The sequence below is a fragment of the Pygocentrus nattereri genome, chromosome 22 (assembly GCF_015220715.1).
Source record: "Pygocentrus nattereri isolate fPygNat1 chromosome 22, fPygNat1.pri, whole genome shotgun sequence".
Classification (NCBI taxonomy): Eukaryota; Metazoa; Chordata; class Actinopteri; order Characiformes; family Serrasalmidae; genus Pygocentrus; species Pygocentrus nattereri.
Genome location: NC_051232.1, coordinates 32,531,176 through 32,550,044, shown reverse-complemented (window position 1 = coordinate 32,550,044; position 18,869 = coordinate 32,531,176). Strand labels below are relative to the sequence as shown.

General features: G+C 42.0%; 1 protein-coding gene across 1 annotated transcript in view; it reads left to right on the top strand.

The window, feature by feature from the left end:
• Nucleotides 1-18,869, top strand: part of LOC108437856 (canalicular multispecific organic anion transporter 1-like) — a 73,919-nt gene that overhangs the window by 30,530 nt on the left and 24,520 nt on the right. Inside the window, exons 18-24 of the mRNA XM_037533030.1 lie at nt 53-220; nt 732-915; nt 2,186-2,327; nt 7,298-7,397; nt 9,215-9,437; nt 14,060-14,214; nt 18,348-18,503. Coding sequence (XP_037388927.1) covers nt 53-220; nt 732-915; nt 2,186-2,327; nt 7,298-7,397; nt 9,215-9,437; nt 14,060-14,214; nt 18,348-18,503 — 1,128 coding nt within the window. The remainder of the gene's footprint in view (nt 1-52; nt 221-731; nt 916-2,185; nt 2,328-7,297; nt 7,398-9,214; nt 9,438-14,059; nt 14,215-18,347; nt 18,504-18,869) is intronic.

Genomic DNA, 18,869 nt, shown 5'->3' with positions numbered 1-18,869 from the left:
CATCTATAGCCTAAAGTCAGAGATAAAACCTAGGTGTACTGCATCCCCACAGGGCATCAACCTGAGTGGAGGGCAGAAGCAGAGGGTGAGTTTAGCTCGAGCAGCCTACAGCTCAGCAGACGTGTACCTGCTGGACGACCCGCTGTCCGCTGTGGACTCCCATGTGGGGAAACATCTGTTCGAGAGGTTGATTGGACCCCAGGGCCTACTTAAGGACAAGGTTGGTTAGTGCTGTTTTAAGGACTTTTTTAATGGTATGAGTAAATAGACTTCCATGCATTGCAGCATAGTACAAAGAACACACCATTCCAGTGTTATATTGATTGACCTTTTGTCCTGGAGAAGATATTTCCCAGTTTGTGAAAAGCACGCACGAGCAGTCCATCATCACCTGCAACACCTCAATATAACAGAAATGACATGTGAAATTGCAGGGAAAGACAAATCAAAAGTCACTGGCAGCATGTCTTGACAATGAGAAGCATTTACCTTAAGTGCCCAGAGGCCGTGGCTGTATCTAATGGAGAGATTGTTAAAGCTAGTGATGCTGTCTCCATGACAGGGATAGGACTCTCAAACCCCACAACAGGGAAAATGTAGCATGGTTTGAGTAGGTGGTGTGTGTAGCATATGGGACATGCTTAGTGGGCAGTACTGCGGACACATTTTAGGAATTTGAAATGTCCTCTCTCTCCGATTTGTATGATAATGATGCTAGTCCCCCTTTCCAGACTCGTATTCTGGTGACCCATGGAATCAGCTTTCTCCCGTATGTGGATGAGATAGTTGTGTTGGTGGATGGTGTCGTGTCCGAAGTTGGGTCGTACAGCAGTCTACGGGCCAGTAAGGGAGCTTTCTCAGAGTTCCTGGACACTTACGCTAAACAAGAGAGCAGTGAGGCCCAGGAAAAGTCTGGTGAGTTGATTTTTTGAGATGCAGTTCTGTGCAAACCTCAGAGGCCACACTACAAAACTGGCAAATAAGCACAAGTTGTTCATATTTCAGTGTCAGGAGAAAGGAGAAAACATATTTAACAAAAAATTACACAGAAGCCTCAAACTAAATATCTATTTTTCAGTATTATGGTGTCCAACTTTTGCAGCTATTCTTTTCCGGAGACTTGCTTTCCGTTTGGCAGAAATCTGCAGGGACGTTTTTCGCTTCCCCCAAAGCTCAGTCTTAGAAGCTGGTGGATGAATTACTGAAGTAATCAAACCCATTCAGTGGTGTTGAGGTCTGGACTCTGGAGCGGTCAGTCCATCGTCCAGCTTCTTTGCTTGATGTGTCCGTCTCCTTTTCTCAGTGAGGTTCTTCTTGATCAGCTACACGTCCTTTCAGACCCACAGCGTTGAGTGGTCTTCTCACAGCGGAAGGATGGACAGAAACACCTGTGGATGTTCTCAGCTCTGAAGCAGCTTGATCTTCTCCTTTCTCTCAGAGATCAAAGCTTTCAGTGCTGTTTATCTGATGGGGGAAGGTTTGATTATCTCATCTTCTCCGAAATGTCTCCTAAAAATGAGCAAGTTGGTCTCTTACTTTTGCACAGTGCTAAATGTTCTTTTTCAAAAGTTACGTTCTGTATTAACCTCTTAACCATCCCCAAGCTTCTACAGTGATTTTGAATAGATACTGGCTCCTTTCTGTTCTTGAGACTTATTATTGGTTTGCAGCTTATTGGAGAATCATACTAGTGTTTTCTTGAGCAATATTCTTGACATATTTAACAGAATGTCTTCATGATTTAAAGTTGTCTTTAGTATAAAGTATTGCTGGATGTCTAATGACATGCCTAATGTTTTCAGCTTTCTCTGGCTAATCTGTCCAGATTTCCATCCTCATTATGCCACAATCTACCAAATAGCACATCTAGAATAAACTCTAGCCATTTTATTGGATTTCTTTGCACTTGAAATGACAATGCAGCAAAATACAGCCGACCTTGAATCAACTGAGCAGCCAATTGCCTTTGGTCCTTTATAAAATCAGCAGAAAGAAGGATTTGATTCCTGTCCAGTTCACCTGATGTGGACATACATGCATTAAGGCATTCGAAAGATTAACACCTTTGTCTGTTTTTGCCATTTCAAATCCACTGTAACACAAAACAAAACAAGAGAAATGATGTACACAGCACCAAACCGCTTCATTACATGTATATTATGACATTGAAACCGGTTGTTTTAAGCTGTAGGCACTCATGTGGCCAGTGTGGTCATGAAGGGTCAAGACCCACAGGTCAGTTGCCCTCCTGGGGATGCCGTTTCTATCTTGTTGAAAGAAGGAGGCAGTTCACTCCACAGTCAAAGCCATGCCTGCAACTCCAACAGGTAAGTCTACAAACTCAAGTGCAGGGCTTATGTCAGGATATTGCAATGCAGATATTAATAACCTGTGTAGGAGGGACAGTGGGCTGGTGAGCATATAGACACGGACTGGCCGGTTCATTAAGTACACCTCCTTGTGTCTACACTCATTGTTTTTTTTATCAGCTGCACTTACCTGATAGGCGCACTTTATCGTTCTACAGTAGTCCGTCTGTAAGTGATTCCAGCCATGTGTTCTAGCCTTTCTAGGAGAATATTGTGGTCTATTGTATCACCAAGTGGTAGCACCAACAGGGATACGTAGCCTTGATCAGAGGCAAGGAGGTCATTAGTTATCTCAACTAGAGCTCTCAGTGCTGTGGTGTGGCCTGAATCCAGATTGGAATTTTTCATATATATGGTTCTTATGTAGATATGAACCAAGTTGTTGGGCCACAGCTTTTTCTAAGAGTGAAGCCAGTTATAGAAGCAAATGGAGGACAAATTCTATACCAATGCCCATTATTTGGATACAAGATGTTAAACGTGTCTATAGATGTGATGTGAAGCTTCCATATCGCTGTTGTCGGGAGAAAGCCTCGTATCTCCAAAATGGTAACTTTACAGAAGAAGGAAAAAACCTGCTCTACTTTTAATGTAAGTCAATGGAACCAGACGTCTTTCTAAGTCATTTTTGGTCATTTCTTTTGGTCCATTCATCGTGAACTTTACACACAATGTGAAGGACAACAGGTATTTTCAAATTATGCCAAAAACTGAAAAACATAAAAAAAATGGAGATACGAGGTTTTCTCCCGACAACAGTGATGTGCTTCTGGCCATCTGGAGTATGCACAGTAGGAAAATCGAAAGCTATACGTAAAGAGCTTAAGTGGAAAATCCAGCACATAAATATTACTAGAGTCGTCATCTGACTTGGGATTTTTTATAAATGCCTGATTATGATACTAACAGTTACATTGTCTGTTTGTGCCACTTGTAGCATGCTGTGGGCATCAGTAGACATAGAAAAACCAGTGGAAATCAATAACACAGCATTTCGCTGGCAGAGAACATCAATTTGAACAGCAGCAAGAATATTGATGCACTTTCCAGTGTTGCCTGCCCGTGGCAAAGATCAGACAGGCAGCCCCTCTGCTGTACATTCCTGCTGAGCTGCCTACCCCAGCTGCCTAGGCCACTATTTTCCTCCACAGCTGCTTGTCCTTAGCTCAAGCCCCTTAAATGGTGGGAACAAGGCAAAATGCCTAATCATGGGTTTATTTGCAACTTATCAAGAGAATGAAAGGTCATGGAAATATGGTCAGTTGAGGCCTTGTATACAGGACTCATCTTGGGGATATTATAGCCAGTAGGACTTCAAGCTTGTAATAATGAGTTCTCCAAGAGACCCTTTGGGTTTTGCGGGAAACTTGAGTACAGATGTAAGTCTGTGACTTTGGTTTGATTTGATTTTACCACATTTGGGTTTGATTTGCTTATTTTAATTTTCTACATTTCAGAATTCTTTTTGAAAATACAGTTAATACACTACTGTGAGTTGAACTTATTCAGAATTACTGGAATAGGAACCAAAATATGACATACACTATATTTCCAAAAGTCTTCGCTCGTCTGCCTTCTCACACATATGAACTTGAGTGACATCCCATTCTTAATCCATATGATGTCGGCCCACCCTTTGCAGCTATAACAGCTTCAGCTCTTCTGGGAAGGCTTTCCACAAGGGTTAGGAGTGTTTATGGGAATTTTTGACCGTTCTTCCAGAAGCTCATTTGTGAGGTCAGGCGCTGATGTTGGACGAGAAGGCCTGGCAGTCTCCACTATAATTCATCCCAAAGGTGTTCTGTGGGGTTGAGGTCAGGACTCTGTGCAGGCCAGTCAAGTTCTTCCACACCAAACTGGCTCATCCACGTCTTTATGGACCTGCTTTGTGCACTAAAGAAGCCCCCCAAACGAAGTCATGTCACTCTTAATGCTTTTATGCAAGACCTTTTGGCCAAATTAACCCAGGCTTAGGTTTCCTTTTATCATCATTGCTAAATGCTTCATAATATACTTGCATCACAGAGCCTGACAGCCATGGAGTCAGCAAGTGATATTATATCGAAACATGAGAAGATGCATCATGTGAAGAAACCTCTTGAATGTACTCAAGTGAACTAATTAATATTTAATATTAATATGAATTAATAATTCATAACCGTTAGATCTGAAATGAAACGGCATTCTAAGAAAACGTTTATGCCAAGACTTACGGAGGGTTCTTAGCTCTGGTGTTGTGCAGAATCTTGCCACAGCCTCTGCTGGTTTTACCAGTAAGACCATGTTCTGGAAATCAGAACTCAAAATCAGTCTTACGGGAATATTACTATTACTCAGCATCAATACAGACGCAGATGTATCTCTCTCTTAATAAAATAGCATATGAATGTGAATGTCTTATCGAGGCCATTGCATCACCTGTTTTCCCCCTTTTCTGTGTTTTAGTATTTTAAACTGTTAAAACCTAATTCTCTGTTAAATTGCTCTTTTTTTATTGTTTGCTACCCGGTGTTGACCAGAAGAGGACGGGTTCCCCTTTTTGAGTCTTGGCTCCTCTCAAGGTCTCTTCCTCTTGCTCATACGGAGTTTCCCTTGCTATTGTCGCTTTTGGTGATGTTTATGGGGGCTCGGACCTGGATTTGTCTGTAAAGCTGCTTTGCAACAATGCCTCTTGTAAAAAAGCGCTAAATAAATAAACCTTGACTTGACCTGAAAATCCCTTATTATACACTACTCACAAAAAGTTTGGGATATTTGGCTTTCAGATAAAATTTATGGAAAATGTGAAAAGTTCACGCTACAGTGATGTTATATCATGAAAGTAGGGCATTTCAGTAGAAGCGTGCGGTGGTGATTTCCTCATCTCCAACAATTTACTGAAACCAAAGCCGACAGCAGTGGTGGGTAAACCCCAACAAACAGTCTCAATGTCTCAATAACTCGTCATGCGCCCTTGAGGATCAATTACAGCTTGATAACGACATCTCGTGCTGTTCACATGTCGACTCGTTGTCTGCTGAGGCAGGGCATCCCACTCTTCTTGAAGGGTGGCCCTCAGGTCATTGAGGTTACACGGCGACTCAGCTGATCCCATTGGTTTTCTATGGGATTCAGGTCTGGAGAAAGTGCAGGCCACTTGTACCCCAGTCTCCAGGAGCCATCCCATAATGATGCCACTTCGATGAGCTGGAGCATCGTCGTCCATGAAGATGAAATGAGGCCTGTGTTGTTCACGCAGAAGCATGATGACTGGATTAGTGATGTTATTCAGTAGTTTGGGCCACTGGGTCACTGTAGCATTCACAAAGTGTAGGGCAGTTCTGTACTGACCAGACACACCTGCCCACACTGTAACACCACCACCACCACCACCACCACCTCGCTGTTAAGCTCCTTGTTAGAGAACAGCAAGTTGTGCAGAAAGTACTGAAACACTGAACAGCTGGACATGTGCATTCAAAAGTTTAGAGAAGGTCACATCAAGCTCACCTGTAAAGGTTAGAGTGCATTTTAGGTTCATCCTGAAATTTCACCCAAAAGCCAAATATCCCTGACTTTTTGTGAGTAGTGTATATTGAGGCATATTATTCTGTAACTACAGGACTTCAGTGTAAACTGGCTGAGCTGTTCTTAGGTTATAGAAGCTGTGTATTGAAATTGACCATATAAAGACGTGAGTTTTCTGACTTGGTCAAGCACGCAGTTTAAGAAAGAAAGCAAGTGATGTTCTGTTGTTGATAGATGGCCTGATTTCATTTTTGGGGGCATTGCCTTGCATCACACTCATGTCTCACTTAACCAGAGTTGGCCCTTAGTGTTCTCCTCCAAGCGTGTTGAGCTGTATAATAACATTATGCTAATTACGGTTCAACAAGATGTTGTGGCACTTCACATATCTTGGAGAAAGCATGTGCCAGCCTTCACTCTCCCAGCTTAGAACCATCATGGGGTGGCTTTTGGGTGTCTATATGGCCATTAAGTGGGAGAGGGATTGGTAATAAATAAATAAATAAAATCCATGAATAAATAACAAACAGCGTTTTGCACAGCAGTAGTTGTGTGTTCCCAGCCTTTATGTAGTCATTTATTTATTTATGCATTATTTATTTATTTTTTGACAAATATGATTCCAGGCCTGTGGCCATTCATTTTCACTCTTACTTTGTCCTCTTTGAACCAGTCTTTTATTATGAGCTGGCTGCGGCCAGTGGTGTCAGGAAACTGGCAATGTGCTTCTGTGCTAATTGTCTATGAATGATTACCATTATTCATAAGTTTGCCAGATTAATGTTGAATAATGACTCACGCAAAGTAAGATACGTTTCCATGACCACATGAACGGTATAATCCGTACTGTACTGCTGAAGAGTAATTGCAATATAATTACATTGTGTAAGAACTTCATGCTTACTGGTGCAATTCTGACCAGGATGGATTAATTAGTGTGCCTCTTTATCAGGGCCACATATCTGAGCAGCTTTATTAGTTTATGTCCTATGTAAAATATAATAGATTTGGACTGGTTTTACTATAACATATGGGAGCTGCCCCTTGCCAGGCCACTCTGAAGCCCAGTATGAGAGTAGCTAAGGGTAGTCTGAATAGGTGGCCTTCTCCAGATGTAGACTTGTTGGTTTGATTGTAAGGTGTAAGGTAACGAAACCAATCAGACCTCAAAATTGCCGTTGACTTGAAACCAGGCCTGCAGCAGTTGTGTGCACACCTTTTGCGCACTTTTTCATTTGTATCCTCACCCTGAAAATCACTTGCAGGTATTGCAAATTGCTGTTTTTAGCACCACTAGTGCCTCTGAAGTCTGTTGTCTCTGGAGGTTCTTTGAGCCAGAAGCTACGTCAGACATTATCACATGCTTACATGGTCTAAGAACGCACTTGTGGCGCCTCACCTGTTTTCCCGCTTTACTCTAGCATGAGGGAGAAAGAGAACTTCTCTCCGAGAGCTAAAGAAGAGCTCGGTTCAAAGAAAGGCCAGCGGCTGATTGAGACGGAGACTGTGCAGACTGGAGGGGTATGGCCATCTCAGTTTATCAATCGTCATTGATAATGGTTCAAATAGCTCCATAATCATTGGCACCCTTTGGTAAAAATGATGAAAAGATGACAAAGATTATCTTGGTAAGGATGGTAGAAATCTCTGTGGTTAGTTTACTCGATCTCACTGAACATTTAAGAGAAATATAACCTTTATTTGAAGTTTCCACCTGATGTTCAGGAACTCTTAGGTGGTCGTCCATGACTTCCCCTTTCAATGGGGTGTAAAAATGAAGATACAGGGAAGACAAAGTCCCAAGGTACTCTCATCAAATGAGACAAAAGTTGTTGACCTTCATGAATCTGGCAGTGGCTATGAGAAAATAACTACATGCCTGAAAATACAACTTTCAGTTCAGTGGTTCAGAAGTTTCAAACAACCGGCGCTGTAGTGAACCTGGCTGGTGGAGGATGCCAGTGTATTTTTACAGTTAGATGCCACATAATCTGTGCCAGCAAACTGTTTGGAAGGACTTCTCTTTATCCTAACCTTAAAAATGTGTGTCTAGAGAGTCCAAAAGAGAGGAGCTAGGACCCTGGAGGATCTGGAGAGATTTTATATTGAATGGTTTTAAATTCCTTAATTAAATTCCTAAATTTTCTCAAAGTAAATTTGCTTCTATTAAAAGTCGGTAATCTCTCATATTTTCAATGTAAGATTGAGATAAACATAAAGACTTTTCATGACCTTTATCTACCCAGTTTTACCAGGTGCACCAGTATTTATGAAGTTGACTTGTACAGTAAAATAGTAGTATAGTTGAATATGCACCGGTATAAATACAACTTAAGTACTTGGTTACTTCTGGCTGGCTGACAGACTAACTAATCTTAGCTAAATAGATTTGCATTCTTTTTATTTTGATATTGTAGAAGAAGCACATCCCTCTATTGCACAGTTTGACATTTATGGGATTTAGCAGACACTCTTATCCAGAGCGACTCACAATTTGGTAATTTTTTTACATAGGTAGGCGAAGGCAGTGTTAGGAGTCTTGCCCAAGGACTCTTATTGGTATAGTACAGGGTACCTGCCAAGACCTACTGTTGAACCCCAGTCTCCAGCGTAGAAGTCAGAGGTGTTACCCATTACACTACACCAACCACCAATCAGAATGTTGCCTCAGGGCAACAAACTCACTTTCCTCACTTTACAGTAACACAATGCATGTTTAAAGGCAATGTTGGGGTTAAAGATAAAGGGAAGAGTTTGAGTAAGTTAATAAAAAAGCACATACTTGGTCATGCTGTCTCTTTTAAACCTCTGTTTTTAACATTCTGTATCTTATTTTTGTTATGAGAATTTGTAGAATAGTTTGTTGCCTAGAAGCAACATTGTTGGAATCGACGTAGCCATTCACGAGCCAGGTCACACCAATTCAAGAAACACGCCTCTATGTCATTTCTTCCCATTGTCGCACAATGTTGCCTCAAGGCAACATACTCCAAAAGGACAAAAGGCGCACAATTATTAAAAAATATTGTTGGATTTAATAACCAGGTCTGAGAAAATAAATCCTAAATGCCTATTTTTTTGCAAGAAAAGTGAATTGATCTCTTTTGGCTTAGACCCAAAGTTCATTTAATAAATGTAAGCTTATGCATTTGCATAGCCAGTGATATCCTTCATAACCTTGAGCACTGGAGTTTCTTTCTGTAAAGGCCAGCATTAACTTGACCTGAAGAAAATGAAGTAATAACTTGTTTAGCATTTCAGAAAGCAGGCAGCTTAATTAACTCGAGGTATGTTCTTTTATATGACTTGTATTGAAGTGCTTCTCTCTCTCTCACCAGGTGAAGTTCTCTGTGTACCTGCAGTACCTGAGGTCTATGGGCTGGTGTTATGGCACCATGTTCATCACGGTCTACTTCATCCAGAATCTGGCCTTCATTGGCCAGAACCTGTGGCTGAGTGACTGGACCAATGATGCGGTTAGGTATCCTAATGAAAGCACCTACCCTGCGCGTATCAGAGATGTGAGAGTGGGTGCTTATGGAGGTCTTGGAATGGCACAAGGTAAGGAAAGAAAAACTGGCGTTTTAACCTGAAATAAAGTCCTGAAAAAAATGTGCATGATGTCAGTTATTGGCGATTAACTAGCTGTGCAGTTTAAATATATAAATAAATGATTTATTAATTTAAATAATAAATCATCTTTATGTAGGTTGGGGATCTCAATCAAAGCACATAAAAGAATTTTATGTTATATTATTTTACATGACCTGTCTTTATCCTTTAGAATTAACCAAGCTGTGTTATTACTGTGCCTTTAAGACATTATTGGCTCTATTATTATTGGTGAATATGGGTTAAAAAGGTCATGAAAACAGGCTGTGTGGTTAATCAGCCTCACAATGGAAACATGAGAGAAATCCAACCTTCAATTTAAGTGAATCTAGTGAAAGAAAGCAACAAACAGGCCAAGATTATTGGCGTCACTGCAAGTTCTCGTATGATCTCATTTATATTTTTTTAAGCTTTAGAGCCCAGAGCCGTTTTATTATATACTTTCATATTTAAGCTCACAGTGGATCCATTTCTGACGGCATTGTGTTTGTGGAATCTGTATATATATATATATATATATATATATATATATATATATATATATATACAACTCTGACCCCCGCCGCATGTGGAAGGGCATTCAGGCAATCACTGGCTACAGGCCTCCATCCCTGACCCCCTCAGCCAGCAGTGCCTCTCTCCCAGATGAGCTTAATCAGTTCTACGCTCGTTTCGACCAGAGGAATGACCAACACAGCACGTGGAGTGGTCTTCCCCACAATGAAAGCCCCCTCACACTTTCCACTGATAATGTACAGTCTGTACTGAGCAAGGTGCATGCACGCAAAGCTGCTGGTCCAGATGGCGTCCCTGGACGTGTCCTCAGAGCGTGCGCTGGACAGTTAGCCAAGGTCTTCACCGATATCTTCAACCTATCACTGGCCCAGGCTGCTGTTCCGGCATGCTGGAAGACATCCACCATCATACCGGTGCCAAAGTGCTCATCTGCTGCATGTCCTAATGACTTCCGCCCAGTCGCACTCACCCCCATTGTGATGAAGTGCTTTGAGAAACTGGTCCTCAACCACCTAAAGACAGTGCTCCCACCATCGCTGGACTCCCACCAGTTTGCATACCGTGCAAACAGGTCGACTGAGGATGCAATTTCCACTGCTCTTCACTCTGCCCTCACCCATCTGGATGAAAGGAACACATACATCCGCATGCTGTTCATCGACCTCAGCTCTGCTTTTAACACGGTCATCCCAACTAGGCTGGTCACCAAGCTCAGCGACCTGGGAATCAGCACCCCCATGTGTAACTGGGTTTTGGAATTCCTGACAGACCGACCCCAATCTGTGAGATTGGGCAGTCATATGTCTACCACCATCACCCTGAACACTGGTGTGCCGCAAGGCTGTGTGCTGAGCCCTCTGCTCTTCTCCCTGTTCACCCACGATTGTGTTCCTCTGCACACATCTAACATCCTCATCAAGTTTGCAGACGACACCACAGTGGTTGGCCACATCAGGAACAACGATGAATCGGCCTACAGGGAGGAGATCCAGCACCTGACTTCCTGGTGCACCACCAACAACCTCATCCTGAACACAGGCAAAACCAAAGAACTCATCGTGGACTATCGGAAAACCAAGGGCTGCACACACTCTCCTGTCTACATCAACGGAGCAGAGGTAGAACGTGTGTCCAGCTTTAGGTTCCTGGGAATCCACATCTCGGCAGACCTTTCATGGTCCTTCAACACCTCCCATCTCATCAAGAAGGCACAGCAGCGTCTTTACTTCCTGAGGAGACTAAAACAAGACCGGCTGTCTCCTCAGATCCTCACAAATTTTTACAGATGCACCATCGAGAGCATACTGACCAACTGTGTGACCGTGTGGTACAGTAGCTCCACTGTGGCGGAAAGGAAATCCCTGCAGAGGGTAGTAAGGACTGCTCAGCGCATCACAGGCATGCAGCTCCCTGCCATCAAAGACATTCACCACCAGCGCTGTGTGCGCAGAGCACACAGCATCATTAAGGACCCCTCCCACCCCAACCACAAACTGTTCAACCTACTTCCATCTGGGAGGAGATACAAGAGCATCCGGGCCAGAACCAGTCGGCTCAGGTCCAGCTTCTTTCCCTCCACAATCACACTGCTGAACTCCACACCTCGCTGATATCACTACCACTCATACTGCACACAGCGGACTATGAACACTGCCTTTCATACTACACTCACCAATCAGAGCTGTTGTTTTGTTTTATTTTATTCATCATTATTACCACTGCACAAATTTAACATTCTACTGCCATGTAAATAACACATCGCAACAGTTATTCAATACAGTGTACATCTCCAACATGTTCATGTATATATCTACACATCTATAATCTATTTTTTTGCATATCTATAAGTAATTTATTCTATATACTGTAATGTTGCACTATGCCTATTTATTGCACACTTGCACACTCTCTTTTTGCACTATTTGCTACTAATTGCACTTCTGGTAGATGCTAACTGCATTTCGTTGCCATGTACTTATACTGAGTAATGACAATAAAGTTGAATCTATCTATCTATCTATCTATCTATATATATATATATTAGATTTTATGGTGCTGTGGTATAACTTGGCATATGGCAACAATTTACCTACTGTTTTTCTAATATTACCATTATTTAAGCAATTTTAAATAACAAAAACACATTAAAAGATTTTTTTAATCACGTCTAAGTAATAATTCATGCAATAGAGGTTTAAAAGCATTATCCAATAAATTAAATCTCTATTTACCAAAATAAGCCTTGTAGTATATACACTCTCTGAAAAAAGGTACGACACTGTCTCTGGGTTGGTTCCCTCAGGGGTCCATCTCAGTGCCTTCAGTCAGGGAACATAACTGAACCAGAATCCACTGACATGATGTGTTCTAAGCTGGACTGACTCCACACCCCGCCTCGCCTCGCCTCCAGGCTTTTACTCTACTGCTCTGTTTTAAAACATTCGGTTATGAAAAGGAACAAAGACCAACTTTTCACCTGGAGGACCTGATTTAAGCTCCACATTCAGACCTTAGAACCACTGTAGAACCTTTGAAGGTGCACTTACATTGTTTGTACCTTGATGAATGAATCGTGTGCCTGCATGGTGCCTTTATCTCTAACAGTGTAGTGAATAAATATCTATATTTCTAAGTTGAAACCCTGAACATTTCTTCCTGCAGTTGTGTGACACACCTGACAGCTTGACTCGCAAGCGGAAGCGGCTGCTCTGTGTCTTCGTCTCTGTTAATTATGATCATTACTGGTGCGGTCCGGTGACGGTTGTGGTTGTAGTTTATTGTCTTCCTGCCTTTCTCCACCAAACTGCAGCTGTGCTGATTGATCTGTAGGCTGATTCCAGATGAACAGAAGCTGCAGTGTCCTTACAATGAACCCAAATCAAAACCCAACCTAATGAGCTCAGCACTGTCCATCAGTGTAACCCATCGCAGCTTCAGGACGCTGTTAGCTACTTCTGCACATGAGAAATAAAACAACCTGTATCTGCTGGATTTATTTGGTTTGTGCACAAATGTAGAAAACCTGTGCAGAATGGATCAGATGAAGTGACCCTTATTAGTCCACATACACACTAGTGAACACACACACTAGGGGGCAGTGAGCACACTTGCCCGAGCGGTGGGCAGCCCTATCCACGGCGCCCAGGGAGCAGTAGGGGGTTAGGTGTCTTGCTCAAAAGCACTTTAGTCATGTGCTGTCGACTTAGGGGATGGAGCCAGTGACCTTCTGGTTGCAAGGCTGGTTCCCTGACCTCCAGTTCGCGACTGCCCCCAAGAAATCGTAACTATGAATACAAGACAATGTGTACGAATGGCAAACTTTTAGTTTTACCTCCGTCCCCTCCACACATCCACGGTTAGGGCAGTAATTAAGAAGTTTAAAACAACTGGAGCTGTAGTGAGCCTCACTAAAGGAGGACGCAAGTGTACCCCACCCGAAAGTCTCCAAAACTACACTCAGATGCCACCTCCGTCCCAACAAACTATTTGGAAAGCATTCCAAAAATAAAAGCCTTTTCTTTCGTCCACCCACAAACGTAAGCTATCAGAGCTCACCAGAAGCTTTAAAACTTTGGAACCGGGTTCCAAGGACAAAAATAGACAATTCTTTGGCAACAACGGCTCAACATGAAGAACCTCTTTGATACTTTGAAGTACCAGGAGATTTGAAATAAAAACCAACACAAAAATGACCATAAAATCAAGTTTGTCATAAGGCCGTCCCAAAGTATATGTGCATTTTTATATACGGGTTCATTGTTTGCAGTTTTTAGGATTTTTTCCTCATTTTTACCAAGAGGGTCAATAATTATGGACATGGTTGTGTGTAAATGTGTGTTGTCCCTTGTTTAAAATACTGTCTAGGCTAAATTGTAAGAATGTTGAATACAAAACTAGATGTTTTTGCATGACTGCGTATGTTGTGTGTGGACTGGGGGGTAAATAATATAAAAGATAACATTGTTTATGCAGCACAAATGAATTTGTGTGGTTAGTAGTGACTGGATGGTGAATTTGCTGTATTGCGTGGCTCTGTTTCTTATTTTCCCTGTCAGGTTTCCTGGTATTTGTGGGCACTCTGCTCCTGGCTGACGGAGCTATCTGCGCCTCCAGGACTCTACACACTCGACTACTGTCCAACATCCTCAGAGCACCAATGCTGTTCTTTGATACGACGCCATCAGGCAGGGTGGTCAACCGCTTTGCAAAGGTACCCGTGCCATGAAAAGAAGTGACAGTGTTTATGCAGCATGTATGTATATATATATATTTTATATTCTTTGCATTATTTTTCACCAAAATGGGTTCTGCTACTGTGACCATGTCCAGCTTACAACAATAAAAGAACCCTTTTTGGTGCTATATAGAACCATTTTCAAAGCCTTCTTACTAGAAACATCTACAGCACATTCTCAATCAGTCTGAAGAACCCTTTCATAATGCAAAGAACCCTTTTACCAAGATTTGAAATGAATTAGAATAAAACTAAGGAAGTAGTTCATTAGTATATCACATATGCAGTGGTGGATGAAGTACGCAAACCATGTACTTGAGTAAAAGTACTAAAGTATTTGTACTTAAGTATAAAGTAAAAGTACTAAAAGATGTCCTGTTATCATTTTTATTCATTTTTCATCTCATTTCAGGTGAAAGTCCTCCAGCGTCTCTCTTGGTAAACCAGTCTTTTAATAGAACGTCATTAATTAGTGACGCTGACGTCTATTAAAATGATCAGAAGCACAAAACACTGAAGGTAAACAGTTTCCATCAGGGAGAACCGAGTGGCTCTGAAATCACTTTTTACACACAAGCAAAGTTTCAGTTTCAGATTTATTTACAACTTAGTTCCAAGTTTAAGTTGAATAAAAACTGGCTTTAAACTCAGGATCACAGATGAGCTCCTTTACTATGTTGATCTGTAGGCGTCTGTTCATAAACATCAACCAGCCCAAACTCATTTACTATAAAATGAAATGGTGTTTGTAGAAATTCAGAAAAAATCCGCGTCAGTCTCGACTGCATATGTGGACATATTTCTATATTGAGCTCTATTTACACAAAGTTAGGTTAGTTCATCATTTATGTTGAACAGACTCTCCCAAAGTTTTACGCTGCTGCGCTGACGTTGAACCGCGTGCTGCACTGGGTCGGTATGACCAACAGGTCAAAACCAGCTCTAAACAAAGTGACCGCTGGGCCCTGATTGGTGCTCTGGCTTTGCGCTTCTTTCGTTTTGACATGTTACGTTTTTATACACACAGAAACCAAAAGGAACCACAGATTTCTCAAAATGTAGGAGGAATAAGTCGGATATTAGACTCTGAAATGTAGTGGAGTGAAAGGAGAAAGTCGCCCAGAACGGAGAAACTTCAGTACAGATACACCAAAAATACTAAAGTACAGAAACTAATTACATTTACTCAGCTATAACAAAGTGCTGCCACAGAGGAGAAGGGCAAGTAATGCTAACAGTGTTTTAAACCGAGCCGAAAGCTCAAATACGAATGTTTTCAGGAGGAATTTTAATTGTTCAGTGTCGGGGCTCTTCCAATGATCCCTGTCAACTGGTTTGGTTTAAGAGCAGCACAGTAACCAAACGCTGCTTCTCCGAGTTTCGTCTTCACCGTCAGCAGGACTAACTCAGTGAAGTGCTGACAGAAGCTGAATTTGTCTGAAAGGCACAGTTGAACAGACACGTTTTCATTCTGTTTTTAAAAATACTTACAGTCTGAGCACATCTTACGCTTTCAGAAGTTTATTCCAACTAACAGAAGCGTTATGGCCTGCCTCACCATGTATAGTTCTGGTTCTAGGTACGGTCACGATCTGAGGGTTCTTGTAGGCCTATATTTTGCTAGCATATCCATGATTTATAATCAAGAAGCAATGTTTTTAAGTCTATTCTGAAACTGACCAGGAGCCGGTGTAATGCTCCGAGTACTGGAGTGATGTGTTCATATCTCTTTGTCTTTGTTGGCACTCCAGCAGGAGCGTTCAGAATGAGCTGCAGCTGTCTAATTGATTTTTGGGGAGGCCAGTGAGGAAGTCATTACAATAATCTCGCCTGCTGGAGAAAATGTGTGGACGGGTTTTTCTACGCCTTTGACAAACATAAAATCTCTCAATTTTGCTGTTTCGTAGATGATAAGAAGCTGACTTTGTGATGCATTTGATATGGCCGTTTTGAGTCAACTGGACACCAAAGTTTTTGACTCGTGCTTTTGCATTTAAAGCCTCAGAACTTGGATAAGCAATCCCCTTCCTTTTTCTTTGTTCGGGTCGAATTATAATTACATCCGTTTTGTGTATGTTTAGCTGCAGGAAATGAAGTTCACATCCGGTCATCAGTGAGTTCAAACTGTAGGACTGTAGTCGTCAAGTGAACAGGTGATGCAAATCTGGGTGTCAGCTAAAATTTGGCCAAGTGGAAGCACGTAAAGGGAAAAGAGAAGCGGCGCAAGGATTGATCCTTGTGGGACTCCACAGGTCAGGGGAGTTAGTCCAGATTAATTGCTGCTGAGTGCAACAAGGTAGTCCCTGCCATCTAGATATGGTCAATCGTGTCAAAAGCAGCACTGAGATCCAAGAGCACCATAACTGCCGTTTTACCTGAGTCAGAGTTCAGACGGGTGTCACTTAGGACCTTTACTAAAGCCGTTTCTGTGCTGCAATTAAATAGTTGTATGCAGCAGTATTGTCAGGAGGGTCAGTGCGTGCAGGTGAGAGTTGCACGGCATCGGACAGCAGGAGGCTCCATGGTGGTCAACCAGTCCAGAAAGTGCACGGGGCACCCGATCAAGGCAGATGTTGGAAAAGCATCAGTGCAATTGCTCAGCTCAGCAAAGTAACACACAGGCAGTTAGCTCTGTTAAGAGTGAGTGATTATGGTGTACGGTGTAGCAGAGTGCAGTAGACTCTGGCAGGTTATTACAGCCTAACAAAAAGGGAGAACCAGAAGGTAACAAACATGAAGGCTCATCTCTCATGAGAGCTGTCACCCGCCCCTCCACTCCCCCGACGACAATGGCAGTGCCTCTGTTTTACCTCAGTACTCTATGTCCATGAACCCCTAGATATGAACCTTTTATCTAGGCTTGACTAAACAAGTAGACTTTTAGCCTAGATTTAAAAACTCTGTATGCTGCCAAAAATGCTGTATCTGAGTCCTGTACACTGATTGGAGGCTTATTGCAAAGCTCGGGTGGGGGGGTGGGGGGGGTGGGGGGTGGTGGCAAATGAACGGTGAAGTGTAACAGATTCAATGTACTGAACATGTCACTATGCACACAGATATTAATACAGTACACGCAGACTCACACACAGCCTAATACACAGCAATAACAGCACAAATAATGGATTTAAGGTACCAGTGGATTTAAGGTAGCAGGCGATTTAAAGTAGCAACAGGTAAGGGATCAGTAGATTAAGTGACCCTTATTAGTCCCACAATGGGGGAATTTAACCTGCGCATTTAACCAATCCATGCCGTGAAACACCACATACACACTAGTGAACGCACACACTAGGGGGCAGTGAGCACACTTGCCCGGAGCGGTGGGCAGCCCAATCCGCAGCGCCTGGGGAGCAGTTGGGGGTTAGGTGTCTTGCTCAAAGGCACTTCAGTCACGTACTGTTAGCACTGGGGATTTAACTGGTGACCATCCGGTCACAGGACTTGTTCCCTAACCTCCAGCCCACGACTGCCCTCTAAAATTTAAGGTGGTAGTTAATTTAAAGTGGCAGTCGATTGAAGGTAGCAGTGGCTTTAAGGAGGCATTGAATTTTAAGGCTAGCAGTGGCTTTAAGGAGGCAGGGGATTTCACTTTATTCATTCTAAGTACTGATAGTAGTCCAGCACCTGAGTAGGCGTGGTAGGTCATGGTAAGAGGTGTGTTCTCTCAGGTACTGAGCCTTAGAGTTTAACATGTTTTATATGTAATTTTGTACTATTTTGGTTTTTAGGTTTGATAAAACTGGACTGATATGGTCAAACTTCTTTTTCGGTTCTTGTGAGACCCTGGCTGTGGCGTTCTAGACTATCTATAGCTTATTTAGGCTTTTGCTGGAACATCCAGACAGCAGGACATTACAGTAATCCAGCCTGAAGGAAAGCTTTCCTGGTAATATTGGTTACATGTGCATCAAAGGACAGATCGGAATCTATCGTCACACCAAGACGAACCTGATGCAACTAAGAAGTGATAAGGATTAACCATTAAATTAGATGCTAAAGCGTCTAATACACAAAATAAATAATTGCTCGAAGTCTTAAAGATTCTGAATTCGGGAAGCTGCTTCTCTTTAAGATTGTGCTTTTGTCTTCCTTCTGTTGCCCACCTGTAGGACATGTTCACTGTGGACGAGCTGATCCCCGCTGCCTTACGCTCCGTCATCCTCAAAATGCTGGAGCTCCTGGCCACTTTGGTCATCATCTGCCTGGCTGTCCCACTTTTCACAGCTGTGGTCATCCCTCTTATTGCAATCTATTACTTTGTAGAGGTACGCATGGCACATTGCATGTCGTTTAATAAATGCTCTTCAAATCGCAGTGTGATGAGAACTTCAGTTAAACTGGAAAATGTTATTAAAAATCTGTTAAAATCTATGAAAAAGTGTATATATATATATGTATATATATATATATATATATATATATATATATATATATATATATATATTATTCATACAGGCCTCTTTATTAGACATCCAAAAAAGAAAGTAGTAATTTTTTTTCCCACATTTATCTTGTGAAAATAATTTATTTATGCTGGGGTATTTTGATATTTTGGTGTAGCAGTAACATTCAGATACAGCACCAATTCATGTGAAATTGAAACAGAGATCAGACAAAATAAAAATAATACA